This window comes from Pleurodeles waltl, chromosome 2_2 (genome assembly GCF_031143425.1).
Source record: "Pleurodeles waltl isolate 20211129_DDA chromosome 2_2, aPleWal1.hap1.20221129, whole genome shotgun sequence".
Classification (NCBI taxonomy): domain Eukaryota; kingdom Metazoa; phylum Chordata; class Amphibia; order Caudata; family Salamandridae; genus Pleurodeles; species Pleurodeles waltl.
Window position 1 is genome coordinate 495,613,670 of NC_090439.1, and position 23,505 is coordinate 495,637,174.

Genomic DNA, 23,505 nt, shown 5'->3' on the forward strand with positions numbered 1-23,505 from the left:
TGCAGGCCCAACAGTCACCTGATGGCTCCTATGTGGTGAGATGCGAACTCCACCTAGCAGCAAACAATAGGCTGAACTAAATGGGCAGAGATTGCCCATCTGATCCTCATAGAATATGCAGGGCAGATTTGGAGGATCCTCTTTGATATTAAAGCGTCTTGCTTGAATGTCACATCCTGCTTAACAGGTTTGCTACTGTTTTTCATAAAACACTTGAGGTGCATATTAAAGGGTCTCCCCTGTCACAGGCAAATGTTACCTGGTAGTTGGGCCCTTATTTTGTCTTACCAGCCAGTCAGGCCCCAATCACAGTGGGACTCTTTGACATTAGAGTGTCACCACCTGTTTGACAGGTCTGGTGGACATACATATAATATTTGGAGCGCACTTCAATGGAGAGATACAGAATGCCAAAACACTCTGGGGCATATTTACAAGCCCCATAGCGCCACCGGAGCGTCACTTTTTGTGACGCTCCGGTGGCATTGTGCATTACGCATATTTACAAGGCTTAACGCCACCTTATAAATATGCCCCCAACACAGTTTTCTGTGGCAGAGGGGCGTGCAATGGGTGTTGTGGTGGGTGTTCCATTGCAACACTCATTGCTTTTGACGCTGCCCCAGAGTTACAAGAATCTGTAAATCTGTGGCAGCGCCAAAAATTAACGCAACCGTAGGGGTGGCGTTCGCATGGCGCAACAAGGAGAAATGCTTTCATTTCTCCTTGTTTTTGCTTTTTCTGTGTGTGCTGCAAAATACAGCACACATAGAAAGAGCAAAACACTCATGAATAATTGTTTATATGCAGGAAGGTGTCACTTCCTGCACATAAACAATCATCAAATAATGGCGATTTGGTACTTTTATGTGTGCTGCATTCACCATTGTAGATTGTTTATGTGCAGGAAGGGACACCTCCCTGCACACAAACATTCCTTCCCTTCAACGCAGACACTCTTGCACTGTGGTGCAAGGATGCCTCCCTTGGCACGGGCAGCTACATTTAGCACCTTTGCTAGGGGAAACACAGAGGCGCACCATATTTTAGTCAATACAGTGCATCCCTGTCTTTCAGAACTGACACAGCGTGGTGCTGCCAATTTTGGCACAGCATTTCACGGCATCAGTTAATTCTAAATATGCCCCTCATGACAGATATTCCATCAGCTGTATTATGATTCCATTATATCCTATGGAAATTGTAATACCTCGGATGGAAAAATTGTCACGTTTGTGACAAAGTAACCCATCTGCCAAGATCAAAATCAGGCCCTTTGTGTGTATCCACTGTCTGGTTGCTGAATGCTCAGATTTGATTTGACCAGATTACTGTCTCTGAGTATGGGGGTACAGGGGCAGCCTAAAACTGGATTCTAGAGTTAGATGTGGGAGGACACTAAGATTACCATATTACACTCCCCACACACACACACATCTTTCAGAGCCCAGGTTTAGTGTGGAAGAAGACTTCTTAAATCTTGAAAATCCCAAAAGTTTGTAAGATTAGACCCAGGAACCACATTCAATTGGTTAGTGCATCCCCAGGAGTCATTCCCATCCACTAGCTCATGCCAGGTATAAATGTAACACCTCCAGGCACTCACTTCACAACAATCAAAGGCCTGTGGAAGATCAGAAGAGGACTGAATCTGCTGTCTGCAACATGAAAAGAGCCCTGGAGGACTGGACCTGCTCTCTCTCTTTGACCCAGGACAAAGAATTGGACTGCTAATGTCATAAGACTGACCTTCTGTTAAAGCTACGGGACACAATAAGCTACAAGAGATTTTTTTCCTCCAACTGCTCAGTTTATCAGTGGCAACTAGACCTGGGACTGTATTACACAAGTGCCCCGGGTACGGAACAAGTGTTTACGCCCGCTTTGCTCTACCTTTGCAGCACATTGGTATGTCAGAAGAGGCTGCACATGCTTGTGCTGCCCCTTCTGTAATACAAATAGTGCTGGTGCACATATAGTGTCAGCGCTATCGCTAGAGGGCTTTCTCTCATTTGCATGGTTCCATGGCCCCATGCAAACGAGGAAATCATTTTGCCTCTGTCCTGGCACCGTATTAATGACATGGGCTTAGAGGCAAACTGTCTATAGAAGGGGTATTGAAAGTGGGCCACAAAAAGGTGGCACATTTTCAGTGCGCCTTCAAAATGCAGCCCTCTAAAGGGATCCCCTTGCAGGTGGGTGTAGTCATTCGCTGCACCCGCCTGCAAGAGGATCTCTAATCTTGCAGGCAGGTTGTCACCGGCACAGAGAAACATGGAACAGCTTTTAAACAGCTGCTCTGTATTTCTCTTGAATGTGCTGGCCTCGGGGAAGTGTGGGTAAGCGTGGGTTCACCGCTGCTCCTATTCTTCCAGATAGAGCATAGTTTCTGTGTGTGCACATGGTGCACCTCCTTTAATGTTCGGCATTGTGCAAACATGGCTGGTGCGCTGTATCTGTAATACGGACCATGAAATCTATAAGTGCCTCCTCTGAGGCCCTGGAGGGCATTAGAAGTGCACTTTGTGGTGGATTGGGTCGTAAAGGACTAAAGTCAGAAGGTAAAATCTTTGACCAGGACGAACCTGGTTAGTGTATCCGACCCACCCTCCAACACGGTCAGCATCAAATTGTGTCTAGGTCCTTTTCTATCACGACCATTTACTATCATTGGCACTTAGTGCTTATTGTCGCTTATGATACCTGAAACTTTACAGTTTTCCTTATTGGATTTTTGTCATTTTTGTGACATTTTGTTTATGAAATTTTACTCTATTTTAAAATTAATTTTGAGATTTTTATTGTTTTACATTTCAACTTTATTACTGTTTTAGTACTGCATAAATAACTTACACATTTACCTCTAAGTTAAGCCTGCCTGCCATAACTACCAGCATGTTGAGCTCAAGTTTATTTTGTCAACTTAGCGGTTCATCTTGACAAGGATTGTGATTATTAATTGCCATGGGCACTTACCCCCTGAATTTATAACCCTATTTCTTTCATTTATCATAATTGTAGTTTTTTTTTATGCAATGGTATATGGCCTATTTATTTTAGAGCACTTTGTGGCTTGAATCTGTGTTGGGTCGCTCGTTTATCGGCCATAGTTATGATTTCTCTCTTAGTTCAGTTCACCCATGGGAAACCCTTGTTCACCATAATAATGTGTGATCCTGGCAGGTGGCGGTATTTGCTTGCAGGTTCTTGAGTCTCGCAAAGCAGCAGACAGGACTAACACACTGATACCAATGTATGTTTGAAGCTTGCTGGTCCTTGACTTGTCAACTGGGTTCAATAAAGCTGGATTTTTACATAAATGTTATAGGTAGCATCTACTCATCAGGCTTCAGAAACAGTCTCCAGATTCCAGAAATACTGCACATCTCAGTGGTCCACAGGTGGGTCCAAGAAGATAGCTTTTAACTGGTCACTTTCCAAAGCTTTAAATCACCAATCACAAGCTCACCCTATGCAAGAATAGGCTCTTGTATATAGAGGTGTGACCTCTACTAATTCAGGTGAGGCTTGCCTCAAACCACTAAAGTCTCAATTACAGTTTTTTGTAAATCCAAAGTATCTCTTTGCATTTGTGTGCAAGGTATCAAAATAATACTCTGTGATAATGCAGGTCAAGGAGATGGGCTTGCCTGCTGGTTTTAGAGGTAACAATTTAGGATTACTCACTGCAATTGAAAAAAGAGGCCCACCTATTTGATGGGTGTAAGTGGCATTTCCTCGCTTGAAACCAAATATAAGGAGCACTCTTGCCTTTCCCAGGTGGCTTCCTAAGCATATGCTGAAATAGTATTCAGGTTACTTAAGAATGGTCCGGATCAATAGTGCAGATGCTCGTGCATGGCAATAGACCATTCATGATTAGATGGTCTTCAAAGTAAAGTAGAATGATTTCTCAAAATAAACAAACTTAGAAAATGTAACTGTAAGTCAGTCACTGGCCAGAGAAGTGTGGGAGAAGAGCCAAAGGCTTATTGTGTGTTATCTAAGCTGTCACAATTTCTAAACACAACTATTACCAAATGGAGACAAGCCAAAATAGTTCTGAGATACCTCTACTTTTCTGTTTGTTAGCATGGCTGGTTTCAAGATTTATCACTGCAGCGGATACTGCGGGACGTAGAAAACAGCAAGCACGATTCAAAATTAATTAGTGATTGGGAATTTAAGACCTACACAAATATTTCTAATGACAGAAAAAACTTTGCTAACTAGCTCCAGCTTAAAGGTAAGATTTGAAGAAAGGAGCAGTTGGCCTAATTAACTTAACCAATCAATAGGAATTAAGGATTCAGATAGCAAAATACAGGTGTAACATATGGGTCTATGAACATCTATAGTAGTATAAATAATGTTCAAGAAATGTTGCTTTCATAATGTGTCTGTTTCGAAGGTTCAGACTCCAGCCTCGCGTCATTCAAGACAGGAATGAGCGAGGCTGTGCACCTTTCTGGAGCTAAGATCACTGATACAGGTGCAGGTCACATGCAGTTTTCAAAGAGACCCCTCAGTCTTGTACCAGTTTGACAGGTGTCCACAGTGAAAATGTCTTGGACTGTAGAAAAAAGCTCTGGGTAAGAAGAGGCATTGCAGATACCAAGTTAGCATGCTTAGACCCTGTGCCCACTTCACGTTCTCATGGAAGTGGTTATTAGGGCTATGGAACATTTGCAGCTGCAAGGTGTATCTTGATGAGGCTGGCCTCTGTTATATTAATGGTCATTTTGTTAGCTTTTGTTGGGCAAGCACAGCATCTTAGGCCGACATTGCTTTTTGTATTTCTGCATCAGGCATGCTATAGAGGCTATTTTAGCTTACAATGACAAATCACACACACTCTATTCCTTGAGCCAGGGTTTTGGCAGAGGTGAGATTCCCTAAGATTCTAGGGCTTAGGAGGTCTGGGGAGAACATGTTCTCAGCTCCAGGAAGGTGGTCAGCATGAACTAGCATGAATTTGCTGACCTTTTAACCCACTGATTTCCACAAATGTTCCTGGTAAAGCTTTGCTTCCAGGTATATGCTTGTAAACAGGCCACCTTTGGCAGGTCAATCACACATGAAGTGGATGCTCAGTTGTTCAGCCCGGTGGGGAGATACAGCAAGGGACGGTGGCAGAAATTGCTGCTTCTATTTGATACCCTAAATCAAAGCAGAGTTGTCAGTACACAGCTCGGGCTAAATTCATTCAAATTATTAAAATACTTTAAGTTGCATTACATCCAATTTTAACATTTAATTATGTTTCCTTTTTTACAAACTAGAAACTGAAACATGTCACCTTGAAGCAGTAATTTGAGAACTGGGCTGCTGCAAATATGGGGGCAGATTAACTCATTTTTCAAGCAGTGCAGCATTCATATTTGCTGTGTTGCACAATGTGGATAACATTGGAGAGCCAAATCTCTTAGGCCTCCTGCTGCTGTCATCTCTTGGTTGGCGCTACAAAAGGCAGGGCTGCGTGATGCACAGCCTCGCAGAGGTCAACGTGTGCTGTCTAGCATCGGATTTGTATTGCACGCTTACCTTGAAAGAACAAATTCCTGTGTCTAGACAAAACATAGAAGGATCCCACATACTAGGGGCCGATTCACGAAGGTAACTTACATGTACTAAAGTTACGAGTGCGGAATCTCCACACTCGAGACGGAGTCCCCGCACTGCAGAGAGTGCGCAGTCTAGAGATTCCGCCCCAGTGCTGAGACTCCGCACTCCTCACTTCACAACTAGGGGCATATTTATACTCCGTTTGCACCGAAATTGCGTCATTTTTTTCGACGCAAAACTAACGCCATATTTATACTTTGGCGTTAGACGCGTCTAGCGCCAAAGTTCATGGAGTTAGCGTCATTTTTTGGCGTGAACACCTTCCTTGCGTTAATGAGATGCAAGGTAGGCGTTCCCGTCTTAAAAAATGACTCCCAGGCATGTGCGTGGTATTTATACTCCCGGGCAAAAATCACGCCCGGGAGTGGGCGGGGCAAAAAACCCCGCATTTGCGCCTGAATTTTACGCCTGGGTCAGGGCAGGCGTTAAGGGACCTGTGGGCTCAGAATGAGCCCAGAGGTGCCCTCCCCTGCCCCCAGGGACACCCCCTGCCACCCTTGCCCACCCCAGGAGGACACCCAAGGATGGAGGGACCCATCCCAGGGAAGAAAAGGTAAGTTGTGGTAAGTATTTTTTTTTTTTTTGTTTGTGGCATGGGGGGCCTGATTTGTGCCCCCCTACATGCCACTATGCCCAATGACCATGCCCAGGGGACAGAAGTCCCCTGGGCATGGCATTGGGCAAGGGGGCATGACTCCTGTCTTTGCTAAGACAGGAGTCATGATAATGGGGGATGGGCGTCGTAAAAAAATGGCGCAAATCAGGTTAAGGCGATTTTTATGACTCAACCTGACTTGCCCCATTTTGAGACGCCCATACGCCATTTTCCCCAACGCCGGCGCTGCCTGGTGTACGTGGTTTTTTTCCACGCACACCAGGCAGCGCCGGTCGGCTAACACCGGCTAACGCCATTCTATAAATACGGCGCCCGCATGGCGCTTCAGAATGGCGTTAGACGGCGCAAATGTTTTTGACGCTAAACTGCGTTAGCGCAGTTTAGCGTCAAAAAGTATAAATATGGCCCCAAGTATCTTCGTGAATCGGGCCCTAGATGCGTGGTGCGCTTCAGCACAAATGCAATGTGTGAGCATTTTTGAGAAATTAATATATTTCTGTTTTTTAGTGTCATTTTCAAAGAGATGCTAGTTTTGGATGCAAGGCACGTTCTGGCTATTTCAGCAGACCAGATTTACATAAAAACCTATTATTTGCAAACGCTCAATTAACACCCCTTTGATGCATAGCAGTGCAAAGTCCGTTTTGCTTTTCAAAAGTCCACCTTTTAAGTACGAACACCTTTTGTGCTGGAGAGTAGATACTAGGCACCACTTTGCATCAGCGCAGTGCCTTATAATCTGGGCCTTGTTGTAAATTATGTGCAGTATATTTCGAAGTTTTGCTTAATAGAGCTTGCTGTTTTGATTGCCATTTAGATGATTGCCAACACACGGTTAACACACACTACTTGCATTTTACTTTCATATATTTTCTTACTGAACTTCTTTCAGATTGTTCCACTTTCTTTGTTAAACTGAAATATATCTGTGATCAACTGTTAAATCCATAGTGTGTTGGTATTTTTTTTCTTGTATGGTGTGAATCAAAGTGCGGCAAAAAGGCACCTGTCCGCGGTATTACCTCGAGTAAGTTCACCCGATGTTGCATTTTATTCTCAGTTATAAAAAACACATCACTAATTTTTCTTTCAGAATGTGTGAATACGTAGATCATCTGCATGAACATTTCAAATATCCTGTGGTGATCAAAAATGCAGCCTACGCGGTTCCTCAGGTAATGATTTAAACAATGAGTTGTTTGCGTGCATGGATATGTGAATTGTGAAAATGCACAATTTATTAATGACAATTGTAAATGCTGATTGATTAGGATGACCAATGCAAAGCATAAATAGGAAAAGGGGCATACTAATTGAGTATTCAGCATGTTTTCCACAATATTAGCATCAATATTATTGAGCGACAAGCATATGCACAAACTGAAGTCCTCAGAGTCTTTGTTAGGCTTGGGCAATAACGCAATCAGTGCTTATATTGATGGGTAGCTCACTGAACATAAATGTCTCTTCAAAAATTGGCAACAACCTGGGGGAGAGCAACTTGGCATATTGAGTGTGGATCTGAACTGGCAGATCATCTATGCCAGGAGATTTTCCTCTGCCGACCAACTCAATGCAATTTTTTTTATTTCAGTCATCAGTAGGGAGCTCAGTCCTTTCCTTCCTGGAGGTGTCAGGACTATAGACCAGCCTTCTGAAGGAAACCGTGACTGGAAGCATCACAAATATCTCAGAGAAGCTACATATCACATGTGCCATACATGAGCCATTCTTACAGTCATAAGCAATTTCCCCCAACTTAAAGACTTTCAGTAAGTAAGGAATGTCTACATTGCACAGTTTGTTCTCCAGGGTGCTAACCTCCTGCATCAAAGTGCTCAGGGCTCTCTTTGTGGAGTCCATCCAGAACCCTCTCATGGTTACCTTAACATCCTCCAACTCCACTCCTTTACTTAAGTTGGTAGCATCATTCATCTCAAAGTACTGAGCTGTTGACCTCTGAAGAAGGAAGGAAACCAGCATCACCTATCGAGGTGGACATGCCAGGCTCGAGGCAAGGTGGGCACAAATTGCTATTTCGACAGTGTAAGGAGCACGACCCAGAAAGTATCTGTACAGGTACCTAGCAGGTGAGAAGTTAATCACATAGTTTTTTCAGGTCCGCAAGTAGCCTATCTTAATGTACACAATTGGGCAGCCAAGAAGAATAAAAATCTCCACTGCCTTCCTTGAGGAATGCACCATATCTCTTCTAAATGAAAATCTGTCATCAAGCCAGGGAGAGTTTTAGATTCTGCATCATGTCGTCTTGGGGAAGAGCTTAGATCTGTCAAGAGTTGAGTGCCGAATACAGTTCAAATCACCTATAGAGATAGGTCGCAGGTGAAATCGCTGATGAATTTGGTTCTTTCTTAAAATAGGAGGGATCATTGATACTAGGACCATATATACACAAAAGCAGGTAATTCACCTCATTAACACCCATGTGCTTCTGTATAGTCACCAAATGTCCCTCAGTGAGAGAACAGTGGACTTTCCAGATTCAGATTAACACACCCTTGACCAATGACAAGAAAAATGAATATTAAAGCTAAACCATTTGGAAGACAGTCAGTCCGAGTCGACTGTGCTCAAATGCACCTCTTCTAAGTAGAACTTAACAGTATTATTCTTCAGTACACCATTTAGTCTCTAGCTTACCAAGTGTAAAGATTCAGATGCCATTCCCAATATTGCTCAAAAGACCAAACCCTATATACCGATGGCTATTATTGCACTGCAAAGGTGGCCCAACCACAAGTCACCACACACCTGATCCCTCACCTTTGTAGCAATCACTAAATAAAATAACAAACAAATCCCTCCCTATACACCCTTACATACTCACTCAGTGCATCCCAAAGCCCAACCTCGGATGAACCTATTCAACCTACCTTATAAACTTGTTTACAACCCCCATAATCCCCACCACGCCCCACAAAACTAATAGAACATGGGTGGGGAGTCAGGTGAATCATGCTAATCCAGCTGAGAGAAGGAGCTATATTGGTGATCTACTTAAAGCAGCTAAGACTGCAGCTATGGAACTAGCAATACTTGTTAATAAATTTGGGACTTCTGGAGACAAACATTTCATCTTAGCATCATCTACCCTTCCCCCAACAAGCAGACATCATACTATGAGCATGTCAAGCAGTCATTGAACTACCAGCATAAAGCGACACAATTATGGGTCCTCTCCACTCAGTGGATCCTCTGGCATATCCAACTGTCCTGCATTATCAATTGGTGACCTTTCCGATCTATGAGGCTAATGGCCACCCCTCAAGACCACACCTTTCCCACCCTTTGGGCCCCTGACTTTCCTTCAGCACAGCCACTCTCAGATTCAGAGCGCTCCTCATTTAGTACTGTATCATTTAATACTACTTATGACCCACAACTTCACTGGAAAAAACATGTATTACTTTCTAACACGTTCTCAAATGTGACAGGCACCTGCTGCCTTGTGGCCTGCAGTATGAGATCCTGGTCTCCATAGTAACCTAGCTATAATGGTTCTTGTGTGGGACCCGGGGAAAGTTTTGAGCTGGGGTCCTGTGACCAGTTTCCACTAGAAAGAAATATGCGAGACAATGTACAAGAACCTTCATTAGCACCTAGTTGGTCATAAATCCCTTCATTGAGGGGACACTTATCCTCCTCCGGTAGGAGGACTGTTGTTACTGTTCCTCTGAGAATACACCCTTTAGCGAGGGTGCTCTCCAGCAGTAATGTGTATGGAAAGGTTGTATCTTTTTCTCCAGGGTCTGGAAAGAGCTCTCCATGCCCGTTAACTTTTCGACAGTTTTTCTGAGGTCACAACGAAGGAGATGCACCTCAATGCCTCCTGCCTCAATCTTATGCTCCACCAACCTCTGGGGGCCCTGTGTTGCCTTTAGGATGACACACATAGGCGCGAGCAGGGCCAGACTGGGAACCCAAAGCAGTAGTATCTTTATTGTGCAGTTAATTAAAACCTTTACAAAGTGTACCACTTTTAAACAAATGCCAGAATGAGCAGTTTGAAAACAGGACATGAAAAAACATTATAAACATGTTACAGTGTGCTGCCAGACTCCCAAGGGAATTAGTTGGAGCTTGAAAGGAGTAAGGGGCATCTCGTTGCTGCAGATTCAAGCCAGACAGTTTGAAGAAGGATATAAGGATCCGGTGTAAACTCAGTACACTGAACCGCCCAGTTCCCGAGGGGTTAGTTAAAACCTTGAGTGCTGAAGTGCGAGGCAGGCAATCATTATTGACTGAAAACTTAGCAGCAAAGGAGCATGAGCGGACATTGTTAATAGGTGCTCAGCAGCAAAGATCGAGGCAAGCAGTCACTATTGATCAAATGCTTACAGCAAAGGAGAAGAGGAGATGCTTGTTAGTCAGATACTTTGCGGTAGAAGGGGAAAGGAACAGAGTGCAAACATGTACTGGGGCTAAGCCTACTTATTAATATTGACTTTCACCTTTTAATAGAATGGTGGTCTTAATAGTTGTGAACAGCAAATTAAAGGAGTACAGCCAAAAATGTAATATTCAGAAGCAACATTAAGCTACATCAAAGATGTTTTAGGCAGCCTTATCATATCACAAAGCGTTCAGTTTTTGGAAACCTGAGCAGATATGGGAAGTGGGAGGCGGCAGAAGATGATCTCAAAAAATAATTCGGGTGGTTAGTCTTAGCATTCCACATAGCGTTCATTTTGGGCACCAACGCAGATAGAAAAAAGCGACAGTGCAGAAACGGCAAAAGGTTGACCCCAGATAGGCGGAGTGTCACTTTTTTTGATGCTCTGGCAGCGCAGAGTTCATGGCCATATCTATGAGGCCACACAATGCCACTTTGCGTGGCTTTCAATGGCCTCTTAGATATGGAGCAAGGCTGGGCAGCGCAAGTTGCTGCATTGCCGTTCTCTGTGTCGGGGTGTTTCATGGGCATTGCGGTGGGTTTTCCCACGCAACACCCATGGGCTTTGACGCATTCCCAGATTTACAAGGCTATGTAAGCCTGGAAATGGGTCAAAACCATATGCCCTCCCTCAGGGAAGGCATAACAAGAAGAAATATCTTTATTTCTCCTCGTTTTCTCCCTCTTTCTATGTGTGCTGCATACTGCAGCACACAGAAAGAGGAAAATGCCTCCATGGGCTGTTTTTGTGCAGGAAGGTGTCCCTTCCTGCACCAAAACAATCCTGCATGCAACGCAGGCACCTTTGCACTATGGTACAAGGGTGCCTGCGGTGGCGCTAGGCAGCCAAAAGGGCGCAAGCTCAGGGGGGAAAAAACAGAAATGCACAGCACTTCGTAAATACGGTGCATTTCTGCCATGGGCCACTATTCTTGCAAATACGTCGCTTGGTAGTATTTTCTGGGTTCAGGCACTTACAACCTGCCAGCAGGTTCGAACTCCTAAGCAAACAAATTCTCTGCAAAGTAAGGCTTTTTTCAACTGTAGTAACGAAGGCCAAATGCAAAGTATATCAATGGAAGTTTCATCACCAAAACCTCAAATGCAACACTTTACAACCCGAGTTGCATTGTTCTGCCATGCTGGCAGATGACGCTGCATGTGCCATTCCCCCCAGTCTGAGAGCCACGCGCCTTGCTTTTAGCCAGAGTGGGTAGGTGTAGATATTGTATTTCTGCTGGGTCTAGGGGGCATAGGAGTTACTGCCCAGGCAAGTGAGCGCTTGCTCAGTGCTGCCATATCATATAGCCTTGACACCTTTTTTGCGGTGATTGCTGTGAGCTTTTTGAATACTGAGTGTGGAAGGTTTTTGCCCCAAGCTTCTGTGAGCAAAATGTTGTTTAGTTTGACTTGAAGATGGTGCTTACACGAACATCCTGAGCTGTCTTAAGTCCGGCCAGAGAAAGCCATTCATGGCGTGTGGTGGGGCAAGGCTGACCCTGTGACAGAAATTTAAGAAATAACTGCTTCATACCCAGGCCTGCTTTATTATGTCGAACTCAAGCCTTATTTATGCTGATGACGTTCGCTTTGGTAGAAGCAGAACAGGTTTGTAGATTCAAGTGATGGTCTGATCCAACAACATGGCCCTCGTCCCAGAATAATTTCACTTCCGTAAGAAAGTGCAGGACTAACGTTTGCTTTCATCACATGAAGAAGGGGGTCTAAGCTCAGGTGCTCTCCACAGGCATGTGTATGAAATAGTTGTATCCTTTTCTCCAAGGTCTGCAAAGAGATCTCTATGCCGTTAACTTTTCAACTGTTTTTCTGAGGTCACAATGAAGGAGATGCACCTCGATTCCTACTGCTTCAATCTTACTGTCCATCAACCTCTGGGAGCACTGTGTTGCCTTTAAGATGACTGTCATTTCAGTGAATGATGCATTCAGGCCACACAGATAGGCGTGGGGAGGGTCCAACAGTGAACCCAAAGCAGCCCTGGCAAAGTTTGTCAGACCAGCCCCCCTACTGTGCGTAGCAAACACAGCGGGTGAGCCTGATCACTACAAAGGGGCTTTGGAAGAGTTCTTCCAAAATTAGGAAAAAAAAATTAAACTGGTGCATTTTAGAACGAGTTTCAATAATGGGAACTACTCCAGTACTAGAGTCTGCTATTTTATACTTATTTAAACCTATCATAGATAGAAAATACCTACTCATCTGGCAAGCACATTAACTCCCTGTGCTGTTGTTAACAGTAGTACAACCCAGTGCCTGGCTAAATAGATTTTAGAAGTAGGTGACTTAACTTTTTCAATGATAGTAAGCCTTTTTGTGACCAATAATATCCGCTCTTGTAGACCAGGTTGAGTCAATTTCATTCTGCTGCAGGGGGGTAAAGTTTTTACAACTGCTCCATAAGAAACTGAATAAGGCAGACCTAGGAAAATTGCTTTAGGACAGTTTGTAAAGAAACAGCTTAAAGGCCTTATGTTTCAAAATTGTAGATTTAAAATTTTATCTATGACCTACGAATATATTGCTCACAAATGTTTTTTATTTCTTCTCTTGGAACAGGCAGTCTCATTGAAAAAATAGTGTGTCCTGGTTGTCTAAGTTATAAATGAAAGCTAATATGTTTTCTATTCTCTATTGATATCTGTTTAAAAAACACGTTTAGGATTGTAAATGCAGGTATAATAATGACTGTAATGAGTCTGACAATTATTTTCAGCAGCCTAGTTTTTAATTGTCTTTTTTTGTCGATTTTGTTTTTTTTGTAGTATGTTTCTATGTTTTATATTGCAATGTTTTTTTTATTAATCAAGCAGTAAAGTATCTACTTACATCCAGTGCCTATGCAGGCACTGGACACTTTAACACACTTCTTGTGACCAATAAGGTAAACAACAACAGTTGTACTGCTTAAAATAATGTTCCAGAGCGCAGTTTGTGAAAGGTATTGCAATTTCATCTGTCACAGTCAAAAAAGTAATCACTATGGCCCATATTTATACTTTTTTAGCGCCGCCTTTGCGCTGCTTTTTAACGCAAAAGCGGCGCAAACTTACAAAATACAATTGTATTTTGTAAGTTTGCGCCGCTTTTGCGTCAAAAAATGACGCAAATGCAGCGCTAAATAAGTATAAATATGGGCCTATGTTTTTATAAGAAGACTAACTGCTCATTCCTGGAACACTAAGTGGATTTACCAGGTCGCTGGGCAGACAGCTTTGCGTTTCACATGGAGATGCCTCTGGGTCCGCAGGGCAAAACTGTACTGCAGGGGACGGGCGGGGTTAAAAAGGTGCTCCATGCACATGGGGGTCAGGAAAACAGGTTTCCTCATATGAAAGGACTGCATACACTGCCTGGAACAGGCCGAAAGCGGATGCCGACACACACTCACTTTAATAGGGGACAACCGTGATCAGTCCCATTCCTGTGAGCTACGCATGATGATGGTGCCTCACACTGTGCAATATCTTTTACTTCAGCGCTGTCAATAAATTGACATCTGTGTACCTCCTTCGCCTGCTATCCCATATAATTGTAATTTCAACTAGCACGTACACCACCTTTGCTCTTTGTGCTCTGCAGAGAGGACAAGGGGTAGATAAGTTTTACAGAAACTTTGAAAGTAACTCCAAGAAGCTAGCAGTGCCATCAGCCTCCCCCCCCAAGAGATCTCAGCCGCACTTACCCATGCACACCCTTAACTGACCTATAAACGACTCACGCATTGCATGAAACATAAAACTACAGCAACATATTACCTAGGAAAAAGACATGATAGTTTTCTAACCTGGCCTACCACTACAAAGGCATTATGGTGGCAGCAAGGGTTCGCAAGAGCCAAGTGCAAAAAATTATGCATCTGATAATCAGACCCATATTTATGCTTTTTGCCGCAAAACTGTTCAAATGCAGTTTTGTGTCAAAAAGTTTAACGCCGGCTTCCGTCATTTAACAACGCCAGCGGGACGCCGTATTTATTGAATGGTGCAAGCTGGAGCTAAATTTGGGTTAGTGTCTTAGAAGAAGACGCTAGCCAGGTGGGGGAAGCGGTAGGGAAGGGGGGGTTGTGCGTCAGAAAAATGACGCTAGCCTGGTTAGAGGTAAAAAAATGCCTCTGATCAGACTAGCGCCATTTTCTGGCACACAACCACCAAAAACGACTCCAGTCTTCAGAAAGGCAGGAGTCATGCTCAACACTCCAATGGTCTGCACATGGGACAAGTGTCCCCTGGGCATGGCCTTTGCACCCTGTGCCATGCAGGGGGGCCCCAAGTTAGGGCCCCCGATGGCACTTTAAAAATAAATTAAAAACATACTTACCTATACTTACCCTACTCAACTGGTTCACCATCCTCGGGTGTCCCTCTGGTGTGGGTGTTCCTGGGGCTTGTGGAAGGCACCTGTGGACCCATTCCATGGTGTATAACCATTTAAATGGGTCCACAGGTCCCCTATCACTTGGTCTGACTCAGGCGTTAAATAATGGTGCAAAGCAACCTTTGCACCATTATTTAGCCCCTCCTCCCACCGGTGCGTCATTTTAGCACAGGGGGATAAATATGGGGCTATAGGGATAACACAATTTTTTAGATGGGAACGCCTACCTTGCATTTCATTGATGCAAGGTAGGTGCACGCATCCAAAAATGGTGTAAACTCCTATATTTTGACGTTAGATGTGTCTAACGTTTGAATATATATATGGAGTCAGGTTTGCATCGAATTTGCATTAAAAAAATGACGCACATTTGGTGCAATTGAAGTATAAATGTGGTCCTCAGTGTTTTGGTCCTAGGCACAACACAAGCTGTAAGAGGTGCCCACTAACAAAACACAAGACCACTGCTCTGCATTCATTAGCATGTTGCCTGACACATGGGAGGGGCCAGCAGGTGCGATGCGCAACACTAAGGTTGAAACTTTACCAATGCGCACCTGGCAGAATCCCATTGTGGGCTTACCCTCATCTGGTAGTACAGAACCCCAGCAACACATCCTGCAGACCACAAACTGTACTGTACTGCATTGCTGTGCAGCCCGATTAGACAGGGACAGAGGTTTCTACTGTCTGAACTTCACTGGCCTGCTGTGCACTACATGCTACCCAAGTGCGACCTCATGAACTCTGCAGAGCACCATAATCTGTTGTTGATTTCCACAACAGTTGACCTCATGGAAATGAAAGACAGACAACAGCACATTTAAGAGCCCCTTCCTCCACATTAGCGCTGCCTTAGTGTAATTTTGTTTATGCTAAGGCAGCGCTAAGGTGCTTAGTGTAATTATTTTTATGCTAAGGCAGCGCTAAGGTGGCCTTTTCCCTGCGCCATGTTTACAAAGGGGCACCATGCATGCATAGCACTACTTTGTAATGGATGCAGTGCAACTTTTCTTAAATCAGACCCTTAATTTGGTCCTACTTGGACTGTCACTCGCAGCATGTATGATGTGTGGCACAGCAGTCGCCGACCTGCATCCGGGCAGCAGTGCACTGGTGAAAAATGCATCCAGGAAGCTAGAAAATGGGGCAGTTTAACAGCGGCGGCCACCGTACATCTTAAGGGGAGGAGTGGGGGGCAGGGGTGATATGGGCGGTGGAATAAAATAATAATTAAATACACAGCCACCCGCCTCAATCCTCTTCCCTCGATGCATTCCCTGGGCCACCAGCACAGGCTCCCCAGCAATCCTGGCACTTCTCTCATGCTATACATAGCATGAGTGCAGCATCAGGATTGGTCTGAGTGGCTTGGTCTGTCGCTCAGACAGTGCACTGGGGTCTGCACAGTTTCTCCACGTTTGGAGAAACCTAAGTTTGCATGCCAGTTTGGCCGGCCAAACTGACTTGCACACTTAATGCACTCCACTTCCCCTCCTCCCCCCTCCCATGGACCAGCCCCACTACTCCCTGCACCTGCTGGCTGAGCCAGCAGCTGAAAAATAAAACAATATTAAAATATTGTTTTATTTTTCAGCAGCTATCTCTGCCAGTGGGGTGACACTCCGTCGCCATTGTGAAGGAGCTGCCCCTGGAGTTTAAAGTGAGTGGTGGCTAGAAAAATGGCCCTCGCCCCTCCAGCCTCCTGGGGAAACTCCAAGTGCCTGGTACTGCCAGTCTGGACCTGGAGCACAAGGGTGCTGTAGCACCCTCAAAATAACCATGCTGGAATTCAGAAGGTGAATGAGCAGTAAACATGATTTCACATTTTGTTTTAATCTTGTCATTTGTCTTGTAACATATTACTGCTTATCCTTTTTATCATGTAGATTGGTGTTTACTTTCTATGACTGCAAAGTGAGGATTTTTTAAAGTAAATTATGTGGCACTTGCTGCGGTGCAGGTAGTGTGAAAGGAAAGGCTATAGGGTGTCATTTGCTTCATTAATTATTGCTCTAACATAACTGTCCATGGTGTAGACCAGTGGTTCATACACTTTTGACCTCTGTGGACCCCACTTGATCATTACTTGAATCCAGAGACTCACACTGAATAGTTACTGGAAGCATCATCATTTAATTCAACTGCAAAAAAATACACAACAAATACAGAAAGACATTTATCGAACAACTACACAAATAATTAAACATTAAATTTTTTTTACAAATATAAAAAAATCAAGATTTTAATATTGATAGGAAGGTTGGATCTTTTCTAAATTGAATTGAGGCTACCCATCGTTCTTACTCCATTCTGTTTGATGCACTTGCACTGCTCCCACAAGTCTAAGGATATCAATTTAATGGTTAGCCTTCAGTTTCCTATTCCATCAAAATAACATAATGTTTACAAAAATGTAGTTGTATGTTTTACTTATTTATATACACTTTATTAATCTGTTATCATGAATTAATTTTCTAAACAACTGCGGACACCCAGTGGTCCCCCCAGGTTAAGAACCACTTGTGTAAGCTGCACCTAATGGAGGCCTTTACCATGGTGATTCATGGCAATAGCTAGAGATGATCCTCCAGTATCCTTTTGTTTTGATTACTGCGTAAATCATAAACATAGGCCATTGAGCCTGAGATCTCTGGTAATGTGTGGCTTAGTTTGCCACCCAGTCGAAAGACTGGTGAACATGTACAAAGAATCATGAAAGGGGGAGTAGACCTATGTTCACACATCCTGCATGAGTGGGGTTTCGCAGGAGCTAAGAGCCAGGACCCAGATCATGCAGGAGTCCAGTAGAAGAGCACAGACCCCGCCTTACCAGGGGTAAGTTCTTATTAGACACTGCGTACAACACTTACTCCTTCTTAGAGGTATATAAACCTCATAGGCAAGGCCACAAAAACAGTTCTCTGCCACCCTCCACCCAAAATTCAAACACTTGAGCAACTGAGTTGCATTCAAGGTCAATGAAGATATGCAAATATGGTCACACACAGATGGACATCCACTTCAGCAGTCCCCAAGCTGCAGGTCCAGGCAGGTGGAAGAATGCTCATTGTCCACAATTATACAAGTGCAAGGGAAAATTCATGTTGAGAAGGACACATCAACGCAGTATCTTGGTTGGTCAGATGGTTTAATAAGCCGATAAACTGGATGTGACATCTACCTCAGGCAGCTCCTTACAACTGTCTGAAGCAGAATACCACGGCTCCCATGACAACACACGAAGATTCTTTTAATAAAGGCACATCCCTTTACAAAATATCCTCCTTCTCTCGTGCAACAATACAACAAACGCCACATTAAATGAGCAAAACAACTCATAATAATACAAACAAAATTGTATAAAGTATAGAATATAGTTGCACACAGTGTAAAAAACAAACTAACAAAATCTCGTAGGTACAAGGGAGGACACCTTTGTTTCTGAACCCTTACTGCACCTAAATTACTACTCCTGTTCCCCACATCTGGAAAGCAACCACCATTTAGAGTTTGAGCAGCCTCAGGAATCGGTCGAACGCCCTCAGAATTGGGCTGAGCAACCTCAGAATTTTGAGAAGCTGAACCTATATCTTTGTCTGACCTCTGAGAGGCTGAAACTAAGTCTTCGTCTTCAATCATCATGAACCCACCACACCTATCTTTCTGTGCACTGGATTTAGATCCTGGTGCACCAAATTTAGCTATTCTTCTAAAATTCCATTTTTCGTCATTTTTTAATACAGCGTGCCACTTATGAACTTCCTTAGCTTGAAAAGGCCCTCAAAACTTGTTTAACCCTCCAGTCCTACGCCCAGACTTCACTTTTACCCAATCGCCAGGCACAATTTTATTTTGGTTTCTCCCTGCCTCTTTCTGACACTCCTGCTCACTCCCATTCCCCCCTAACAAAGCTTTCAACCAAGATAGTGTCAATTTAGTACTAGGCCTTCAACCACGCATCATCCAAAAAGGTGAAGAAGACAGCGTGTTGCTTTCCATTGTCCGATTCACCAAAGCTAGTTGAATGATGCCCTTAACAATTCTGTTAGCCCTTTCTACAACACATTCCCTTGGGTATTTTAAAGAGCAGTGCATGAATGTTCCACTCCACTTTTGCTTAAAAATTGTCTCATCTGCTGCAAAGTAAGTTGTGTACCATTGTCAGTCACAAGACATTCTGGATATCCCTCCTCATTAAAGACTTCAGACAAGGTCTTTATTGTGGAAGTGGTTGTCACTTCCGCCATAAACTTCACAATCAACCACTTGGTATTGACGTCAACCAAGTCGAAAGCAAATCTCTGACTGTAATTAACCCCTGCACACAGACCAATAAAGTCGCCACAGACCGTGTGCCATGCTCTACCCAGATCCTGTATATTCCCACACAAGGTTTGCTTGCCCACCTTCAACCTTCTCTTACTTTTAATGCACTCGGAACACCTTTCCACTCAATTCACCACATCATCGTCCATTCCTGGCCAACAAAACTCCGCTCTAAGATGTTTTTGAGTCATTGTGTGTCCTAGATGACCTTCATGAGCAAAATGAAAAAAAAAAATTCTCACACCCATCGGTGGTATCAACCTCTCGTCTCGTACCAAAACATTATCACCCAAAATGGACAGTTCATCCAACACCTTCCCAAATGTCTTCAAAGCTTTGGGCAACGTACTCTCTCTCTTTCCTCCTTTCAAGATCAAGTTGAATACTCCTTTCAACACTTCATTCTGTGACATGGCATCCTCCCACACTTCCTTACTCACGGCCCCCAATGTCTACTGTACCACATCACAAACACTTGCAACTGCTCCCTCACTCTCACACCTTATTACCGCTTCCTCATCAACTGATTTCCAGTCGAAAGGTAGGCATGAAAGACAGCTGCCTGGACATTCTTCCAACCAGGTATGTATTCCAAAACATAGTTATGCTCTTGTAACCTGGCTGCTAACAGGGCTAATCTTGCTGAACCCTTGCCAGCTCCACCAGAAAATAACATTTTCATCAGAGGTTTGTGGTCAGAACGTAATGTCACCTGAGTTCCCCATATGTATATTCTAAAATATTCCATACCCCATGCAGCCGCCAACACTTCTCTCTCGAAGACAGAATAATTGCGCTCAGCATTTGTCAAGGAACGAGAAGCAAACGCAACTGTTTTTTCACCAGTTGAATGAATTTGTGCAAGAACAGCTCCTATACCACTTCACTTGCATCCACCGTAACCACAGACCTTTTCCCTGTATCAAAAGAAGCTAATATGCCAGCATCACACACTTCCTTCTTAATGTCTTCAAAACATCTTTGTTGAACATTGGACCACGAGAATTTTATCCCTTTTTGTAACATTACTTTGAGATTCCCAGTTTTGGAGGCAAAGTTCTTTACAAATTTAGAATAAATTCAATCATTCCTAAAACAAGACCTCAGCTGATCTTTGTCCTGAGGTGGTGGGGCTAACTTTATAGCATCTAACAAGTTATTTTTGGTTTGATACCTTAAGCTGAAAGGGTATCACCAAGATATTCAATTTCTCTGATTAAAAATACACAATTCTCTTTTCTCAATGTCATCCCAACATTTGAAATTCTGTCCAATACCTGTTTCAAAGTGAAGCTGTAATTCTCCACTGTATCACCAAAAAGTAAAATGTCATCTTGGAAACAAATGACATTCTTTAAATCTCTGAAAACATCTGTCATGACTCGAAAAACACTTGCAGCTGAACATAAACCAAAAGGCATTCTGGTAAATTGAAACATGCCTTCAATGGTTACGAATGCTGTGAGAGATTTGGAGTCCTCATGCAGTTTGATTTGGTGATATGCGTGCTTCAAATCCAACTTAGTGAAGAACTTCCCACACTTTAACAGAGTCAAAAGCTCATTTATATTGGAGAGCGGACAATTATCTGCGATCACACATTGATTCAGACTTCTCAAGTCAACACAAAATCTCAACTTGTTATCAGCCATACGAGTTGTAACTGCTGGAGATATCCAATCCGAAGTCTCTATCGGTTCTATTACACCATCCTTCAGCATTTCCTGTAACAGTTTGTTGACTTCCTCTCTAACCATAATAGGTATCCTTCTAACTTTGTGTTGAATTGGAATCGCCCCTTGTTGCAACCTGATTTTGTGTGAGAATTTTTTCAGCTCTCCCATCTCATCATGAAACACCTTATCTACACTTCTGATGATATCCTCCATCGTCACTACCTGTACTACCATAACAGGATTAGCAGCATGTGAAGTTAGCACTATATGTAAATCATATTGATAGACCCACCCAAGAATCGGTGGACCTGTCCCTGCAACATATATTTTCCATCTTATCGTCCTCTTTCCAAACGTGATGTCAGCAAACATATACCCTATGATATCAATTTCCTCACCCTGATAGACACTAGGGTTGATATCTTTTCATAACCTGACATTTGGCCAATTAGTAGTGGACAATTCATTTGGTATGATGGTATATAACGACCCTGTATCAACCATAAGGTGAATCGCCTTCCCCCTTTGAAGAAATTCCGCTGTCGGTCTTTGCCTCCTGTTCTCCTGATCCTCCACAATTAATACCCTATCTGCACTTAAACTCAAAGTTTAATTGGACGCATCTGACAGCACTGTCACTTTCGTCCTTACCACACTCCAACACAACCTTGCAAAATGTCCTTTCTGACCACACTTCCTGCATTCCTTCCCATTTGCAAAACAGTTCTTTGCTCCTCTGCTATGACTATAACTGCCACACTTGTTACACATCTTATTGTTCATCTTCATATATTGACCCATTCCCCCCCCTTTACTCACCACTATTCCACTTTTGTTACTTACACTCGCATTGTCAGCATGCTGTTCGACAAACGTCACACCAGTTTTTTCGTCCCTCTTATCCATTTCCCTCATAAAGTACTCATACTCCTCTACCTTACCTTAGCAATCTCTGTGGCATCTTTTGAAGTGGAATTTTTCGACAGCCCACAATCTCTCTTGTATTTTATGACTTCTGCTCTGCACAATTAGATGGTCACGTATCATCTCATCAGTCATAGGACCAAATTGGCATTTCACCGATAATTCTCTCAATCTAGTTACAAAATCATCTATTGACTCTCCTGCCGGTTGTGGTTGGGTATCAAATTTATGACGCCTTATCACTATATTCCGACCCTTTGCAAATCTAATATCTAATTTGTTTCAAGCTTTAGCATAAACATCCATGTCAGGTTGTCCTTCCTGTAAGGTTAAAGCAGGTAGGTATTTAAAAATATGCTGCCCTTCTTTGCCTAATGCATTCAGCAAAATTGCTTTTTTCCTGTTGTAAGAGAAACTATGGCCATTTACTGCCTCCAAGTAATTCTCAAACATGTCCAACCATTCCTCCCATTCAACTGAAGGCTCACCCGGTTAAGGCAAGAATGGAGGTGGTGCTGTAATAGAATGTAAATCTATCTTTGCAATAAAAACTAATTAAAACCAAAAACAAAGAAACTTCAGTTTTGTTTCCAATAATTATACCTTTACAGCACTAGCATACCAAAACCACTCACACCACACGCCCACATTTAATCTCCCCACCAAACGCCGATAAGGGAACAAAAAGTGTTCAATTGTCCAAAAACTAGCTCACAGTCCTTATAACTAATATATCCTGTTTGCTCCTGCAGGCCACTCCAAAAAGCCTTTCTTCAATGCAACGATCATGCACACAGAAGCGTTTCCTCATCCTAATACACAGTTCCGATAGCCGATGAGTTCACAGTCCAGAGATCATATTTTGCTTGCTCCACAGTACCCTTCTGAACTTCCAAAGGATCTTTCCTCTAAGTGACAACTGTGCGCCCAGAAGCCTCTCCTTGCTGTAATATTAAGTTCCGATAGACACCGCAGTAATGTTCTGTGCTCACCGTGCTTATATACAAGTCCTGGGTTCACTGCAGAAAAGGTACAAAATACACAAGTCCAAAACGCACACGTGCTGTTTGTTGCTTGCGCTGAACCTGCGGAGTCGGATGGTAATATTCTGTGTTCGCCATGCTTATATGCAGGTCCTGGGTTCACTGCAGAAAAGGTATAATACACCTGCCTTGTCTGCGCTGATCCTGCGTTCAAGTCTCACACGCGCTACACACGCTCGTAATGTAGTGTTCGCCCTAACACTTCAATACTGGTAATGGCCCATAGATTGAAACGTAGTGCTCATATAATGGGAGCCAACACTGTCACAGTGCTGGTTGATTGTCAGCACTTACCTCTATAAATCCCATACTTGTGGGCAGCAAATATTTCAATATGTCAATTCCGTATTCATTTAAAGAGCCCTCAGCCTTACCTGCTTGACGGTTTCTGACACACTTCCTTCGATTTTCGGGGTAAAGGTCACATCACTCCTTCACAATAGAAGCTGGCTTCTCCTCATCGCCAAAATTATGTTGAGAAGG

The 23,505-nt window shown here is 43.3% G+C and overlaps 1 protein-coding gene across 1 annotated transcript in view; it reads left to right on the forward strand.

Annotated features, from left to right (window-relative positions):
• Positions 1–23,505, forward strand: part of ENOSF1 (enolase superfamily member 1) — a 289,050-nt gene that overhangs the window by 255,179 nt on the left and 10,366 nt on the right. The window contains exon 15 of the mRNA XM_069219981.1: positions 7,335–7,416. Within this exon, the coding sequence (XP_069076082.1) occupies positions 7,335–7,416 (82 nt within the window). The remainder of the gene's footprint in view (positions 1–7,334; positions 7,417–23,505) is intronic.